This window comes from Orcinus orca, chromosome 2 (assembly GCF_937001465.1).
Source record: "Orcinus orca chromosome 2, mOrcOrc1.1, whole genome shotgun sequence".
Classification (NCBI taxonomy): domain Eukaryota; kingdom Metazoa; phylum Chordata; class Mammalia; order Artiodactyla; family Delphinidae; genus Orcinus; species Orcinus orca.
The window spans coordinates 63,575,179-63,593,572 of NC_064560.1; the positions used below are offsets into that span (position 1 = coordinate 63,575,179).

General features: G+C 50.0%; 1 protein-coding gene across 2 annotated transcripts; it reads right to left on the bottom strand.

Moving 5' to 3' along the window:
* Window positions 1-453: 453 nt before the first annotated feature.
* On the bottom strand, window positions 454-15,662 carry AEN (apoptosis enhancing nuclease). 2 transcript variants are annotated; one of them, XM_004284361.3, is made up of 4 exons: window positions 15,552-15,662; window positions 9,869-10,445; window positions 7,278-7,478; window positions 454-6,314 (listed from the first exon to the last, which is right to left on the bottom strand). In XM_004284361.3, the coding sequence occupies exons 2-4, from the start codon at window positions 10,379-10,381 to the stop codon at window positions 6,078-6,080; spliced, it is 951 nt and encodes a 316-aa protein (XP_004284409.2). In that variant the 5' UTR covers window positions 10,382-10,445; window positions 15,552-15,662; the 3' UTR covers window positions 454-6,077. The 2 variants fall into 2 exon arrangements, with proteins under 2 accessions (XP_004284409.2, XP_049562983.1); XM_049707026.1 differs by lacking the exon at window positions 15,552-15,662 and having other exon boundaries at window positions 9,869-11,830.
* Between the last annotated feature and the right edge of the window lie 2,732 nt (window positions 15,663-18,394).

An 18,394-nucleotide genomic window follows, 5' to 3' on the forward strand; every position in this document is an offset into this window, starting at 1 on the left:
GGTCTTTGTGGTGGTATGCAGGCTCTTAGTTGTGGCATGCGGGATCTAGTTCCCTGACCAGGGATCGAACCCGAGACCCCTGCATTGGGCGCATGGAGTCTTAACCGATGGACCACCAGGGAAGTCCCCCTGTGAGGTCTTTTATGGGGGCAGGGAGAGCTGGCTCTTGGGACACTGAGGTTATTGATTGGGAAGGGCAGGAGAAGGTTGGGGTGCAAGAGGGGCTAGCCCCCACTGCCGACCCAGTAAAGCCCTACGGCCTCTATTGGCTCAGGGATGCCTCAGAAAGGGTCATTGGTCTGCCCTCGACGGCTCTGCCTCCAGCTGGACTGACACTGTTTTGAGGACAAGGAGAAGCAGGCCTGGAGGGAGCCCCACCAGCCCGGCCATATTTCCCAGGGGCAACGCTCTCCCAAGCTAGAACTTTGACCCGTTAGAACAATTCCTAACACATAGGGAGCACTCAACATTTATTGAATAAATGAATGAGTTACATCCGGGGCAAAAATAGAATCAGCTTTAATGAGGAAATTGTCCATTATATACTGTGGTGAGTTGAGCGCTCCCATCTTGCCTCCTACCCCAGATCCATATGGAACAAGCTTTGAGCTGTGGAGCTGAATCTGACAGCCCCCCGTTGTCACAAAGATTTGTGGCTTGGAAAGGAATTTCCCCAGGTTCTCAGTGTTTTCACCAAGTGACATCCAGCTTCATTTAACAGACCTCAAAAAGAAAACCAGATACTGACATACGTTTAAAGGATAAGTCATTGTTCCTGTTTGTCGCTCAACTGGTGGGAAGTTGAGTTAGAAGAGGTTATTTGGGGTTCCCGTTCTGAATGAGCTACTTTTTCTTGAATTCAGGCTGTCTGGGAATTTTTTGTTTCTCAAATGCATAAAGGATTGTCACCCTGATTTAGGGGGAGATGAAGCAAAATTCCCCTTACTTTAAATGAACATGCATTGAAAAGGTAACCCCCTAAAGATCCAATTGGAGGTTTCTGTTTCTACAGTCCCCGTAGGACCCCATGCACCCTCTGGTGATCGGCCCACATCAACATCCCCACTACAGGCCTCACCCCCTCTCTTCCACTGGCCACCTCAGGACTCAGGCAGAACACGTACTCACCCCTGCGATTCTTTTCCCCACGGGTCCTAAACCTGCTCCGTGGTCAACTCCAAACCTGCATCTTCCAGTCTTCTCTGCATTTCTCCTTTTCTACCCACACCCTACCCCAGTCCTCACCTGCCCTACCTCCATCTTCACGCCCTGCTCTAAATTATCCTTCAAATCTTACCAGATTTAAGTTCTCCAAAATCGAATCTCTTACACTGTCATGGCACTTTGCTCAAGAACCTAGTGATTTCCTGCTGTCCAAAAAAAAATAAACCTCAACTCCCACGCAGTCCCCAAGACCCTCTTACATCTGTCCCACCTGCCTTTCCAATCTCATCTTGCACCACTATCCAATCTAAGACTCTTTTTTAGGTTTTGACCTAAATTGATGGCCTTCCGTGTGTTCACATGTTGACTCCTTCAGAAGAGATCAGTCATTCCATAATTCATTTATCACGTGCTAAGCCCTAGGGTTAGCAGGGGTATAATCAGGTCTGCACCTTCAGGTCAAGGAGATGTACAGCCGTGCTACAAGGTCAGCCCCTGTCCCACACCTTCAATTAGCACCCCCTTCTCACCTCCTTCCTGCACACTGGCTTCTTCTCTGTCCCCAGAGCCTGGGCATTTGCTGTGCCAGTCTGGAAAGCTCTTCCTCCAGGTTATCTATCCAGTTTTCTCCCTTTCCCTCAGGTCTCCCACCAAGGCCTTTCTTGGCCTCTATTTAAATCTACACCCTCATCCCCTTCCCAGGTTTCTTCTATAAGAATTGATGCCATCTGAGATACCACATATTGGACTTGTTCACTTACTGTTCCCCCTCCCACTTGCACCTGGAACCCTGCCTGGATCACACTGAATTTTTTCAAATGTATTGTGCGCTCTGAGGTTGGACACAAACATTGGCGAGTAACAGCCTAGGAGAGGAATCCCTGACCCCAGCCAGGGGGATGGGATGGGGATTTCCTAGTGGGGATGCTTCCCAGGTTTAACTGGTGTCACTCATTGGCCAGACCAATCCACAAATTTCCTTGGGTAAGGGGGAAAGTGAGTCATTCAGGGCAAACCTCTCAGCCTTACAAGACACGCATCCTGCCAGTTGGCCCACCTGCAGTGCCTGTAGCAGGTTAAAGGCTGCCACTGTATGGCCTTCTCTGAACCCCCAGCATAGGACACAGGCCGAGTGGATGAATCATAACGGTGGGTCAGATACCTCTCCCTACAGGCAACCTGCCCTTTGAAATCCAGCTCAACTGTCTCCAACCTCAGCTGGTCACGTACCCCTAAAATGTGTATGTGAATTTCTAAATTATATACCACAGATGGAAACACCTCAGTCAAATATCGGCAATTTAATATGGTTCAACTTAAAACATGTCAAACTGTGCTATGGAATACTGTTTTGTTTTGTTTTGTTTTGTTTTTGTGGCTGTGTCGGGTCTTAGTTGCAGCACACGGGATCTTAGATGAGGTGTGCGGGCTCAGTAGTGGCAGCGCGTGGGCTTAGTTGCCCTGCGGCATGTGGGATCTTAGTTCCCCAACCAGGGATTGAACCCGTGTCCCCTGCATTGGAAGGAGGATTCTTAACCACTGGACCACCAGGGAAGTCCCTGGGATACATTTTTTTTTTTTTTTTTGCGATACGCGGGCCTCTCACTGTTGTGGCCTCTCCCGTCGCGGAGCACAGGCTCCGGACGCACAGGCTCAGCGGCCATGGCTCACGGGCCCAGCCGCTCCGCGGCACGCGGGATCCTCCTGGACCGGGGCACGAACCCGTGTCCCCTGCATCGGCAGGCGGACTCTCAACCACTGAGCCACCAGGGAAGCCCTGGGATACATTTTTTAAAACATAAAAAAGAATGTGTTAAAAATAAACTATATAGCAATAAATATGTGAAAAAGATAAATATGTGAAAAAGATGATTACTAATCATCAGGGAAATGCAAATCAAAACCACAATGAGGTATATCACCTCACACCTGTCAGGATGACTATTATCAAAAAGACCACAAATAACAAGTGTCGGTGAGGATATGGAGAAATTAGAACCTTTGTGCACTGTTGGTGGGAATGTAAAATGGTGCAGCCACTGTGTAAAACAGTATAGAGATTCCTCAAAAAAATGAAACACAGGGAATTCCCTGGCAGTCCAGTGGTTAGGACTTGAGCTTTCACTGTTGTGGGCCGGAGTTCAATCCCTGGTCGGGGGAAACTAAGATCCTGCAAGCCACGGTGCGGCCAAAAATAAATAAATAAACAAACACAATTACCATGGTCCAGCAATCCCACTTCTGGATGTATACCCAAAAGAATTGAAAGCAGGGTCCTGGAGAGACATAGCAGCATTACTCACAATAACCAAGAGGGAGAAGTAACCCAAATGTCTGTTGATGTATGGATGGATGAATGAACAAAAGGTGTCATATACATACAAATGAATTATTATTTAGCCTTAAAATGGAAGGAAATTCTGACACATACTACAACCTCGGGGACAAACTCTGAGGACATTATGTTAAGTGAAATAAGCCAGACACAAAAAGGCAAATACTGTAGGATTCCACTTACATGAGGTACCTAATCAAATTCATAAAAACAGAAAGAACGGTAGTTGCCGTTGGAAGAAGGAGGGAATGAGGAGCTATTGTTTAATGAGTATAGAGTTTCAGTTTTGCAAAATAATACAGTTCTGGAGGCAGGTTGCACAACATTGTGAATATATTTAACACTACTTAACTCTACCCTTAAAAATGGCTAAGATGGTAAATTTTATATTGTGTATTTTATATTTAAAACTAAAAAAAGTTTTTAAAAATAAAAAAAGTGAGTATGTACCTTCAAAGAGAAAGAAGTTTAATAAACTTGTGCTCTATACTAGGGCAGTTATAAGATTTTCAAAAATAAACTATAGTGGGAAGCAGCCACATAGCACAGGGAGATCAGCTCCGTGCTTTGTGACCACCTAGAGGGGTGGGATAGGGAGGGTGGCAGGGAGACGCAAGAGGAAGGAGATATGGGGATATATGTATATGTATAGCTGATTCACTTTGTTATAAAGCAGAAACTAACACACCATTGTAAAGCAATTATACTCCAATAAAGATGTTAAAAAAAATAAAGGAAAAAAATAATAAATTATAAATTCTGTAGTATTTTCTTGCTACATCCCAAAGCATCATCTTGAAAGCCGCCCACCTCAAAGGTCAAAGCAGCCAGCAAGACTCAGCGCCCCAGCATCACCACCATCCCTCCCCCAAGCCACCCTCCCACCCTAGCTGAAGAATTCAAAGAAAAGGCCACTTCACCCACTTTCTAATTGAGTTTTTTTCCAGGTTTTACAACAAAGCTGATTTTAAACCCAGTACATCTCCCCACTGCTAGCAGTTCCATCCTTCCTCAACCCACAGACCAAAGAACCAAAGCTACTTCTCAACTGTGAGTGTGGCGTCAGCTACAGATGTTTAAGGAACCTAGAACAAAGTCCTGGAGCCAGGCGAGGCATGGTCAGTGACTCAGCCAGCTCCCAGAGCAATCTGCGGCCCTGCTTTTGCAGTTGCGTGGTTTCAGTGTCTCTCCCTTCCTGGCCCTGCTGCTTTGCTCAGACTGACGTGAAATCCAAGCATCACGGGGAACGGTGAGAGCCCGGAACCTCTGAGTTGTCCTCAGCAGCCTGTGCCCCACCTGCTGGAACAGCCACGAGGACAGTCCTGTCTGGGTCAAAGCCACTCAACCTGAGGGCGTGTTCAGGTGTTACCCGGAAAGCCCAACACTGATCCTTAAAGAAAACACAGCCGGTCCAGCTTACTAGGCGCCAGGCACTGCGCCAAGCACTCAGCACTTCATCCTCCTAACAACCTGTGAGGTAGGTGGTGTTATTATCCCCATTTTACAGATGAGGGAACAGACTCAAGAGTGAAGTCACACACTTGCCTGAGTCTCAAAGCTATTGAGTAGTGAACAAAGATGGGGCTCAAAGGTTCTGTGTGACCTGAGCTCCGGGTTACCCCAATACCCCCAAACTGCCCCTTAGGAAACAAGGAAAGAGGGGTAGGAGATGAATCCTGACACAGAACATTTTTAGAAATCTGGAGAAAACCCAACCACCAGTGATTGGGGACACCCACCCGAGTGCAACAGCTGCACAGCTGTCAATGCCCGGCCCGGCCCCAGTGGACCCGCCCTCTGCCCCCCTACAGACCCGTGGCCTTGCTCTCAATAAATAAAGATCCCTGTGGGCAATTCTGCACAGGGGTCCCAGAATTCAAACCGCTGTCTTGTTTCTCAGACTTTTGCTTAAGAGAGCCTAGCGCTGGGTGGGCAGGAGGAATGCCTGACTTGGGTCAAAATACATATGCGAGTCTCCACCCAAAGCTCATCTGCCTTCCCTCCTCCCAGAATAGTGCCTGGTGAGTTCTGGTGGCGAGCAAGTGAAGACCCAGCTCCCCACGAGCTGAGGTCTCTGCTATTCCATTGTAGCCTGGCAGCTCCTACGATGGCTACAGCCAGGGTTCCAGTTCTGAGAGAAAGGGACAAAATGACCCTTGAGTGGCCTTAACTCTGTAGCTTCAGGGCGTAGTTATTCTCCTGAAAATGACTGTAGAGGAAGAGGTAGATGGTGACAACAGGAAGAGAGCTTTACCCCAGGTCACTGGGGCGAGACAAGGGAATTCTTGAATAGGGACACCCACCCCACCCACCCCCAAGGAGGGAGAGATCATCCCTTTAGAGAGCACAGCCTGGGGGTGGGGAGTCTGCCGGCACATCCCCTACTCCTGCTAGGCTCAAGCAGCTATAGCCCACCCGCCATTTTCATGGTGCCTATAAAGTGCCATCAGCAAAACCACAGAATCGGGGACTGTGCTGTGGGCAGATGGTCCCAACACTTTAGGCCCTGGGGGACACTGGTGGCATCCGGCCCCAGCCACTCTCCTGGTCCCCGCTCTCCAGTGGAGCTTCCCCTCCCTCACTCCGTTCTGCCCGGTGCCTCTCCTGTTCCTCTGCTGGTGCCCTGGGCCAGGTCCTCCGGCCAGTACTGGTCCTCCATATACTGCTCCATGTCTGTGCTGCTGTCGGGCTCTCTGTCCTCAGGGTGGGGTTGGAGGCTGCTGGCCTCCTGCTGTTCCCACTTCACCTCCACCAGCCGGTAGAGCTCCATGGCCGTCACGGCGTCTTCCACCGATGAGTGCCCGTGCTGGCCCACCTGCGGACGAGAGCCCACGCATCACTGCCTGCAGTCCTGGTGGGAGCCCAGCGGCCCGGGCTGGGTCCTGGCCCAGAGATGCATACTCTCAGAATGCGGGTGTACAGCCTGGTCCAGCGAGAAGGGCATGGGTCCTAGTCACACAGACAAGCGCTAGAATCCCAGCTGTACCACAAGCCTAGCTTCTTGAAGCCTGTTTCCTCAAATAGAAAACCCGGTTAAAAATCTCGGCTTCAGGGCTTCCCTGGTGGCACAGTGGTTAAGAATCCGCCTGCTAACACAGGGAACACGGGTTCAAGCCCTGGTCAGGGAAGATTCCCACATGCCGCGGAGCAACTAAGCCCGTGCGCCACAACTACTGAGCCTGAGCTCTAGATCCCGCGAGCCACAACTACTGAGCCTGTGTGCCACAACTACTGAAGCCTGTGTGCCTAGAGCCTGTGCTCCACAAGAGAAGCCACCGCAATGAGAAGCCCACGCACCGCAACGAAGAGTAGCCCCCGCTCTCTGCAGCTAGAGAAAGCCTGCGCCCAGCAACGAAGACCCAATGCAGCCTAAAATAAATAAATAAAATAAGTAAATTTATTTAAAAAAAAAAAATCCCTGCTTCAAAGCCTTGAGGAGCAGATGGAATTATGAATGTGAAGCACAGCAGGAGCAAGAGTGATCAGCTGCCCCTGACCGAAGGCTGCAGGAGATGGGGTTCTACATGCAAGCGTGGGGACAGAGCCAGGAACTAGGTGGGAGACAGATCTGAAAGACAGCAGCCCGGGAGGGTGTGGCTGGCTGTCACAAAGCACTGGGGAAGGAGGGCGACGGAGAGAAAAAACCCAGGGCTGTGTGGACATGCGGGAGCCCCAGGACTGGGACTGGCAGGCTGGAGGCACAGCCCACGGCCTGTCCGTGGCCAGGCCAGCATGGAGGCCAGGCCCTCTCACTCCCCCGCCCCCCTGCACCACACACCTGGATTTTCTTGTGCAGCAGCTGCAGGGCCAGGTCCTTAAGAGAGACACGGGTCCGGGCGTGGAGGCTGGGCTGGCTGAGGAGGCTGGGGACATAAGTGGTGTCCCGGGTCTGGCCCCGAGGGTGGATGTACTTGAGGGCCTGGAAGTCATTGTGCAGGGCGTGCCCCACCAACACCTTGCCCTTCAGGAGCTTGAGGATCTGTGAACAGAGGAGGAGTCGGGAAGGCCCCACTGTCAGGCGGGCACAAGACACATCCTGACACCCTGACCAGTGGGTGCGGGGACCCCTCTGGAATGAGGCAGCGCAGAGGGGCGACCACGGGCTCCACTGTCAACCAAGTTGCCCCGAGCTTGAATCCAGACCCTCTACTCACTACTTGCTATAATCAGGGGGCCATTTAAGCTTCCCGCACATCTGCAAAACAGGAAAGCTGGCGACAGCATTGGTGGGGTGGTAGTGAGCATTAAGGGGCTCTTGGATGGGTAAGTGACCCCATACAAGCACTCTTTCCTGCCAGCACAGGCTCTTCTCTCTCAGCCCGGAAGACCTCGCCAGCCCCCCAGCACCCCCCACCCCCACCAACTCCTCTCATGGCAGGTCTCAGCTTACACATCAGCAGGCCTCCCCCAACGCCATCAGGACCCCCGCTGTTCTCTCCTTCGGGGGATTCACCACATTTTCTAAGCACACATTCAGCTCCGCGTGGCCTGTCCGGCTGCCCCCCATTGTGAGCTCATGGTAACACGCAGGAACCATGTCTGCCTGGACTAGTGATGCTCTGTGCCAGCTCAGCACACAGGAGGGTGTCAGGGTGAAGTCCCAGAACTGTGCCAGGCACTGGAGACGTATCACCAACGGCAGCTTTTACAGCATTAATGGAACGGTCCTTATCTTCAGGATTCTATCCCTTTGCCCCTCTGCTGTACAGGACTCCCGCTTCTCACCGTCAAAACATGCTCTCTGGCTCAGCTCTCACCAGCTACACAATGCGCGCCTCTCTTTCCTGCCTCCCGCCGTCCTCAGGCCCTAGGGAGGCCATGTCCAGGGCCATGGGCATCTCCTTATCACCCGCCACCAGCCTCCCACAGCTGCCTCTGCTGGTGACGCATGGTTTATCGCTAAACTCAGCCTTCACGGCATATGGATAAGGTGCATTTAGACTTTAGTGGTAGGGACGGGCCACCCCACTCTAGTCACCACCCCCCATAACACACACACACACACACACACACACACACCCCAACACAAGCCACGTGGTGGGAAGGCACCCAGCACACTCCACACTGGCTCCAAGTCCAGGCAGATCCAATGTGGTCCAGCTCTTGGCAGGCTGAGGGAAGCAACAGGGAGCTGGAGGGTTCACCACCTACCTCCCTTCCTGCTGCTTCTATTCCTGATCAACCTGCTTGATTAATAACCTTTTGAAAGAAATCCTTAGGGTGTATCTTATGTGAAAAAGGAAGACACAAGATGACTTATATTAGTATTTCCTAAATGCACCTCATCCCAAGAATAAACCAGAAATGTTAAGTAGTTCTGCTACAAGGCTTGGTTTGAAAATGAAAAATGTTCCAACACGGTTGATATTAGGATGTGACTTGAGAATAATGCAAATTTCGCCCTTGAGAAACAGAAGGGCGAAAGTGAATGCAGAAACCTCACCTAGCTGAGCAGAGCCACTGGGGAATCCAGAAAGCACCCACGCCTTGCAAGTCTACCAGCCAGCGCAGTTCACTAGCGCGCTGCCCGCACCTGGCTTCCCACTTCCTGACTTCAGGTAATTCTCTCAACCCCCCCCACAGTGCGAGCCGCCACCCCCCTGACACCCACTTCCCCGAGCGCTCCAGGTCTTTCAAGGCAGAGTGCTGTATTTACGCATTTCTCAACCACTCAACCTGTGCAAAACTGTGCTCCCACTGTTATTAGGTTTCTATCTTTTTATTTTTGGGGTGTCATTAATGAAGTTTTTTGGGCATTGTGTCCCTAACCCCTTTTCCCCATCAGCTCTGGGGTTTTTATCGTGCAAGTTTACACAGCATGACGGTTTTTAGGAACACACACATCAGAGCCCTCCCAAGGCCTAGAGTCCTGCAGGATCAGAATCTCTATGGAGGGATCTGAGGACAAGGATCCAAGATCATTAATAAGGATTAAGGTGTTTCCTATGCTCGAGGACGTTTGGGAATTCCTGGTCAGTGTGGTCCCAACACTAATTTTTTTCAAAGCAATGAAAAACTAACATTAAAAAAATACCAAAACATTTAACACCTGAAGGTGACAGCACTGTGGGCCTTACAAATTTTAGGCAGACACATAGTGCTTTCATAACAGAAAAGAAGCTGTTTCGCATCTTACAGCTGGCGCGGCCTCTCCATAAACACTATCACGTGGGACACCCCAGCACCCCTTCCACGCAGGTAGGGCAGGATTTCTATTCACCCTTTTCTATGGAGAGGAAACCCACTGTTTGGAGAAGTTAAGTAACTTCCCAATGGTCTCTCGCTTCTAGTGGCTAAGTGTTGACTCAGGCCCGGGGCTGCTCTTCCCAGCCCATCACACTGCCCCCAAGCCCCCAGCCCTGCCCTTACCTCTTTCTGGGCCACCTGGAAGGGGATGGCCTTGCGCATGTGCTGCCTGGTGATGCCGCTCCAGCGAGTGCGGTAGTCCACGATGGGCATCTCAGGCTGGATGTACTTGTCGTAGAGGACCTCGCCGTGGTAACTCACCACGGAGCAGCGGGCCAGCTCACTCACCCGCCCTCGCGGTCCCGTGCCCACCATCTCACAGTCGATAGCCACGCACTTGCTGGGCAAGGGCCCAGTAGATTCTCTGGGGGTGGGCTTTCTGCTGCCTTGGGCACCTCCAGATTCAGCCCTTGGACGCTGCCTCACACTGCTGGCGGCTTCGGTGCCTGGGGAGGATCCTGGCTCCGGGGGTGTGTTCTGCAACCCATACTCCTGCAGCAAGGCCTTCCGGGCCATAAACCGTTGGTGCTGTCGGCTCTTCCTCTTGTGTTTCCTCCGAAGCACATCCTTGGCATTCAGGCTGGCCAGGGAAGGGCACAGGCACTGGGCAGACTCAGAAGCTTCCCGGGCCACCATCCTAATCAGCTCACCGCTCAGGGCAAGGGAGGTCTGGGAGGTAATCTGCCAACAGGGCAGCAGCCTGGGGAGAGAACACATAGGGCAGAGGGGCTGGGTGAGGAGTGTCCCAGGCCAGCCCTGCCCCTCCAACTCTCTTCCTCCCTCCCTGCAGTGCTCTACTGCCAGGCCGCCCCAGAGCCCTACACTTTGCCTCAGCATCCCAGGTGGAGTCAAGGACCTATGTTAATAATAATTGCACTCATACAATCGATACCACCTGCAAAACCACTGTTTTAAGTACTTTACATGGAATCACTCAATCTTCCCAACAACTTGAACAAAGCATTATTATCCTCATATTACAGGTACAAAAACTGAGGCACAGAGGTTAAGTAACTTGCCCGATTAATACATAGACAAAGGCTGATGTGAACCCAGAATCCATGCTCTCAACCTCCAAGCCATAGCTTACCTCCAATACCATTAGCATCAAAACATTTTAGAGGTATGGCTATGAGAAAATAAAGGTTACAGAAACGGCATATATATGATATCCTATTTAAAAAAAAAACAAAAACAAAAACTTTATGAAATGTGAACGCAAGACCCACAGCAAAACCTGGAGAAAATATTTCACAGGAAGGCCACAATAGTTGTATTTTTGGTATGGGTTAACTAAAATGATGTAATCTATTAAATGCCTTTCTTCTAATTCACTCATCACAACACTGTCTACAAACATTTAAATACAGTTGGACATGTAGTTTAATCACTGAAGCCTACAGGCACTGGTGTGCTGGTTAACCAGCTCAACTCTAAAAGAGAAACAGAAAAAGCCCTGACCTATAGTGCTGCAGATTCCTGTGGTACCTCCCACAAGCTCTCCATCCCTGAACGCTGGGTTGTAAAGAGATGCTGTCACACACCACTGCCACAGGAAATATTTGTTGTTCACATGGGTTTGCAAATCCCATGCAATAAGGCCGGCATCTTCCCAACAGTGAAGGATGTAGCCTGGAAAACCTCATCTTGTTTGCTGTACTAAGTCAGCCAGTATGTTTTGAACACACCAGAAAACCAGCGCTTTGAAGTAGACAGAGCAGGGTAACTCAGCTCTGTATAAGTTACCTAACCATTGAACTTCAGGTTCTTTGCGTGTAAAATGGCCCTACTACCCTTCCCTTGTGAAGAGAAAAAGGCACAATCCATGTGTGCTAGGATCTGCATATATTTTTTAAAATCATGCTTTATTTTTTTAATTCTATTCAAGTATAGTTTATTTACAATGTTGTTAATTTCTGCTGTACAGCAAAGGGACTCAGTTACACGTATATATACATTCTTTTTCAGTCTTTTCCATTATGGTTTATCACAGGAAATTGAATATCGTTCCCTGTGCTATACAGTAGGACCTTGTTGTTTATCCATGCTATACAAAATAGTTTGCATCTACTAATCCCAAACTCCCAATCCTTCCCTCCCCCACCCTATTAATAAGAATACTAATTATTAGTCATTTGGTTCATTAATCTGTCTTTAGTCAAGACTATATACCTTGATGTAGCCTTTAAAATCTTTATAGGTGACCAATTTTAGTTGCATCTGTATTCATGAAAATGCTATTTCCTAGTACATCTGGATAAAATTTAGCTGCTCATCCTTAACTCCTGAATCAACTATTCTTAATAGGAACAAAGGGATTTTCTGTGGAGTCAGGAGTGTCATGTCCCAAGTTTCCCTTGGTTAGTGTATATTTGAATTGTGGCCAAATCCCCATTAAACTGCATATATTATATGCTCCCTGCATATACATATACATATATATATATTTAAAGGACTTTATCTTTTTATTGTTTGCCTTTTATTTATTTATTTATTTTGGCTGAGCGGCATGTGGGATCTCAGTTCCCCAACCAGGGATCGAACCCGTACACCCTGCATTGGAAGCACGGAATCTTAACCACTGGACTGCCAGGGAAGTCCCTTTTGCCTTTTTAATAATTTGCTTTTTTATTTTATTTTATTTATTCATTCATTCATTCATTCACTCATTTTTGGTCACGTGGCTTACAGGACCTTAGTTCCCCAACCAGGGATTGAATCCGGGCCATCCATCCATCCATCCATCCATTCATTCATTTATGGCCACCCGGCTTGCGGGATCTTCGTTCCCCAACCAGGGATTGAACCCAGGCCACGGCAGTGGAAGCGCCGAGTCCTAACCACCGGACCACAGGGGAATTCCCTCCTGGCATGTATTATATGCTCCCTTTCCCCCAGAGGTGAAGACCCCTGCTCATGGTTGGTAACCAGTTCTTCCCAGGCCAGAGCTGCCTCAGCCTGGACTCCCAACCCACAGGCCTTCCTCCTGCCTCCCTTCCCACTCACACCCCCCCACCCTTTCTACATCCTCCAGGAAGCCCTTCTGGAACAATCCTCCGGATTGCACAGGCCAATGTCACACTGAGGCCTCTGGGTTCCCAATTGTGGCAAGAGCTGGGCAGAGAGTTACAAAGAAAGATCCTGGACTCCAAGAGTTGAGTCTCATTGCAGAGACAGAAACAGAGCAGAAGGCGTGTGAAGGGCTGCGTGAGAAGTGCCAGGGAAGCAGGACAGGCTGAAGAGGTTAAGTCTGCATGAACGTGGAACAGTAGCCCTCCAGGTAGAATGGAGAGGAATCAGTGGACATGTTAGGGGCAAAGGCCTGAAAAAAGTACCCCAGGGCTGAGGAAGAGGGGCCCACCTTCAGCCTGATGCCATTTGGGCGTAAGGCACAAGGTAGGCCTGGCTGGAGGAACTGCCCCTGTCCGCTTTTTACCACTCCACCTTCTGCCTGCACTCTGGGAAGCCCATCACACTCTGGTGGCTTTTCCTACCCCAAGGTGGTGTCCCTATACTGGTCTCGGCGGGTCAAGCGAGGGAGCCCCAAAGGCACCTAGGGAGGTCACTGAAATATGGCACAGTAGCCCTGACCCCGGACAATTACAGTCTAACTGGGGAGCAAAGAAGTTCACCCCTCTCTGCTCTGGCAGCACAATCAGAGAATTTACTGCACTCTTCAAAGTCAACAGTTACATACAGCCTACCTCAGAGCACTATGAAGGCAGGTAGAGAGCTTTGTTTGTCTCTGTCCCTTCCCCTACAGCCAGCCCGGAACCTGGCATGGAGTGGATCCTCTCCAGAAGCTGACACCAGGCCTGCTATCTGCCAGACTGTCGGGACTACAGTGCTGGAAGTGACCACATCCTCAGGGAACTCTGGTTTGGTCAGAAGAGAGATAGTCAGGAACTTACAAGAGTGTGCTCAGGATGGGAGCAATGGACAAAGGACCCATGCCTGAGTCACCAGGCCAGGTATTTAAAAAGCAGAAGCGCTAGGTTAGAAAAGCCCTGGCAGTGGAGGGGACACTTTGAAGGGTTTCAGAAAGGTCTACCAGGGAGCCCAGGTAGGGAAGGGCATCCAGACAGAAAAAAACACAGACACAAAGTCCAGGAGGCAAAGCACATCCATTGTGGGAAAGCAAGGAGTTTGGTGCAGCAATTGGAAAGCAAGGAGGTAAGGGGAGAGGAGACGGGTGCAGTGTGGACAGTGAGAAAGAACTGTTCCTGGAGAGTGGTAAAAGTTTGGCCTTAATCCAGAGGTGGATGGGAACCAATCTCCCTAGAGTTTTAGCGTGAGGGGGATCACAACTGCCATATAGGAAGAGACCTGGAGAACATACGAATCTGAGCAATAGCAGCAGAGGCTAAGAGAAATAGGAGGGGAGATGAACTGCCATTTGGTGATGCCTGGGCCAGGGGGAGGCACGGTGACCCATCCTGACTTATCCTCCCTCTGCTTGCTTAACCCTTCCCCAAGAAGTCTTCTCATTTTTAAAAGGGCTCTTAACTGTAATCAACTTCCTCATATTGACAAGTCACATATTAAGGCTGACAAATACAGAACCTCAATTTGTCTCAGCCCAGTAATGGGGAGGCCTTAGACAGAGACTCACTAATAACTGACTTTTGTAGGGGAGGAGGGCCCTTTCCCTTCTCTGAGATGGCTAAGGACCCTACAGGTCAGGAGCTGAGGCCAGGACAAGGGTCGGTGGCCTCCCTAACACTGTTGGCAAGGTTTCAAAGAAGCCAGAAATTAGGATCCCTGAGAAAAAAGGTCTCTGTGGCCCTGGCCCTGTGCTGCAAGAGATGAAAGCAGTTCTCTACATGCCCTGACATAGCTGACACGTCAGAACCAACAATTAATCATCAAGGGGACACCTTCCTCATCCTGGGCTCCCACATGGAGCTCAGGGAAGCTCAGGAGAAGTTTTGCTCAAATAAAAGTATTTCAGTGAGGCAAACAAATCTCTCTCCAGCCCAGAACCAGCACTTTGAATCAGCAGCCACCAGGCCTTTGGGCAAAGGCCCAAAGGAACCTCGAAGTCAGAATTCCCAGTGGCCTCAGGGCCACCAACCTGCTGGCTGATCAGGAAGGTGGGCAGTTCTAGACCCTGCTCTGGCCCTAAAGAGCTAGATCAACTGGACCAAGGCACTGTCTCCTAACTTATAAACGAGTGTTTATGAAATCCAGCACTGAACTAGGTTAGGGGCTTCCCCAACCTAGTCTGTTTAAAGCGTCTGTTTAAAAGGCTGATTTCCAGGCCTACTCCCCACACCTTCGTAACTGCCATTTGTGGAAACGGGGCCTGGAATCTGTATTTCAAAGAGTGCGCGGCCTCACCCCCTTGCCATGATACTAATAATCGCCCTAATTTGAGAAAAGCTGGCTCGATAAGATCCCCTGTGCTACTAAAAAGTTCACAAGACGAGAACAGAGGAGAGCCCTGCACGATCTCCCCCGGCGCCGGCGTTCCGAGGAGTGACGTGTAGGAGCCCGGCCTCACCCAGGGAAGGACTGAGGCATTGGTCACTCACTGGTCGCGGCGGCCGGGCAGACGCCCACCAGGCCGAGTCCCATCGCCCAGCGCCGCCCACTCAGGCCCGAGAACCCCGAGCAGGGCGGGATGGGGGCCAGGCGGCGCCCGGGGCCAGGCCTGCACTTTGGGGAGCCCGGGAGCCGGGCCGGCCCGGCCGGGCGTCCCCCGCCACAAGCCGGGGGCGGACACACCGCGCGGGGCCCTGTGGCCGGGGACACGTCGCGCCAGCCTACCCCACCCCGCGATCCCCAGCATGGTCCCCGAAATCACCTGAAAGCCCAGCGAGTCTTCTCACGCCAGCACGTGGCGTCCAGGGAACCTGCAGCTCCAACACGCCCGGGCAAGCCCTGCTCCGGCCGCCAGCCTGTTGGCTTGCTGAACCGCAGCGCCCGCCTAAGTCCTCTTCTGATTGGCCGGGAGCCTGGCTCGCTGCGGGTTGGCGCTTGGGAGCGTAAGGGGCGGGGACTCCTAGAGGGGTGTGGTTTGTGCCCAAGGCTGGCCCAGCCCGCGGGAAATTTTCAAGCGGTTGGAGGGGATCGTGGCCTCCTATCGCCCACTTCTGCTCCCAATTTTGTCCAATCCATCCCGCTCCCTGGGTCGGGATGCGGGCTCCTATGAGCTCCGTGCCACTAAAGGCAGGCTGACTTACAGAGTACACACCCACATTTGCGGAATAGGAATAACTCCTACCTCCTCGGGTGTCGAGGGGTTTCGGTGAAATAATGTACACGATGGCCACTAAAAAAAAGATTTTTAAAAGTCAGGTTTGCTCCTTCGGCGCTACTTTTTCAGTTATCCTTTTGCGATACTTTACTCATAAGTAATAAGTTCCTACTATGGGCTCGGCATTGGGATACACAGAATAAGAACAATCGCTGGGGACTCTAGTTGTTCATGGTTTGGCGCAGTAACAGAGGTTAACAGATAACAGTGCAACGTGAATAATAAAAAACAATAACAATGAGTTTGCATTTATTAAGTGAGCATTAACAGAGTGCCAGGCAATACACCCCTTTAATCTGACGAACCCTTTGAGATGTGTACTATTATTTCTGTTTTACGATTAAGGAAATTGACATTTCAAGAAATTAAGGGAAAACAGCGAAGGTCCAAACAAAGACCAACGCAGTCAGATTCCTTCTAGCTCCATTGTGCAAGCAGCAGTGGCATCGCAAATGTACTCAGAAGGCCAGGGGTACATGTTCCAAAAATTGGGTATTTCTGCCCAGGCTACAGATTTGAGGGAAGCAGGACAAAGGAGAAGGCCACTAGAGGGATAAGCCTTTCTACTCAGATTCCTGAAGGCTTGGGGGAGCTGGAAGGAATTCAAGCCAGAGCTGGTTCACCAGCAGATTTGCGTTTGGGGAAGCTCACTCTGGCTGCAATAGGAAAGGAATGGACCAGGCCTGGAGGAAGAGACATGGGTGTTGGGGTGATTGTGGACATTCAGGTGGGATAAGATCCTGGTGGCCAGAGTGGTAGAGAGGATAAAGAGCTTGGGACAGATTCCAGAGCTCCTTCGGAGGCAACATTGAGACGACAGAGAGCAGAAGGAAAGGGGATGCAGAGTAGCTGTTTTCGGACATGGAGACTCTGTCAGAGGCAACTCTCGGGGCAAGGAGGATTTTAAGAGAGTCAGTAACCAGATCCTTAACTCCCATGGAACTACACCTGGGAATGGACCTGGAGTCTTTGGAGTCCAGCTTCCATCTCCCTTTTTATAACCAGCTGTCTCCCACTTTACAAAGGAAAGTCACACACACACATTCTAAATCTTGCTCTGTGGCATTACCCGGGTAAATAAAAGTAGTCTTGGGAAGAAGAAAAATAATGATAGGGATTGAGTAGGATAATCAAATAGTCAGCTTAGAAACCCCATTAGGGGATTGTAGATAGGGAACTTTAGGAGGCTTTGGGAGACCACAGTAAGATTAATGATCACTCAAGAAAGCAGGTTTACTTAACCACAAAACCAAGCAGGCTTGCCTAGCCACAAAACCACGTGACAGAAGCACGAGACATGCCCCAAAACAAACAATGGTGGCATGAGACCCACATCCTGCCCAGTGAGCTCAGTATGGAAAGGTGCTCATTGTACAGAGACCTGAAATAATTTTTAAAGTCCTGGCTTGACCATGTAGGGACAAAAAACTCCCCTGCCCAACCTGGACGAGGAGTTGATGATGGAAGCATGATGTCTACTCAAGAATGAAGAAGAGGTGCTTCCCTGGTGGCACAGTGGTTGAGAGTCCGCCTGCCGATGCAGGGGACACGGGTTCGTGCCCTGGTCTGGGAAGATCCCACATGCAGCCGCGGAGCAGCTGGGCCCGTGAGCCATGGCCGCTGAGCCTGCGTGTCCGGAGCCTGTGCTCCACAATTGGAGAGGCCACAACAGTGAGAGGCCCGCGTACCGCAAAAAAAAAAAAAAAAAAAAGAATGAAGATGAAAGTGGTCTTTTCCCCCTCCCCCCTTTTCCTTTGATTATAAATGTAAGTTCCCACTAAGTTCTCAGGCGTGGCACCCTCTTGCCTGTCCGCTTGTAAGCCTCACAAGCATCCCATTCTAATAAATCACTTCTTATCTATCACTTTGCCTCTCGCTGAATTCTTTCTGCGCTGAGACATAAAGGACCAGGCTTTTCGGAGCTCGCCTGAAATGACACCTATCAGTTTCAATAAGACTGCTCTAAATATGGGTTATTATTGAGGACTGGGCAAGAAACCCTTTCTACAAGTCTGGTGGGTTTCTGATTCTTTGCTTTCGTTATGATCTGAGGAGGATTTAATCATGTTGCCAGCTAATGGGTCATTAAAAAAATTTTTTTTGAGGCTACATAATTAACAGAAATGAAAAGAGATGACATTGTCAGAGAAAACTCCTTCCACTTCTATCTGCTTTTTATGTGAACAATGTTTTTAATCAGTGTTTACCTCCATAAAAACAAAACAGAAGGCCCAACTTTTTCCCATTCTTGCAAAAAGTGATATTCATCCCCAGATTTATAAACTTAATGAAAAATAACTGGCTCCATCTATCTCCTAAAGAGACATGTTTCCAATGGCATTTCTAATTAAAACTCACTTTTTATGTGTAAAGATTATTGCTCATATAAT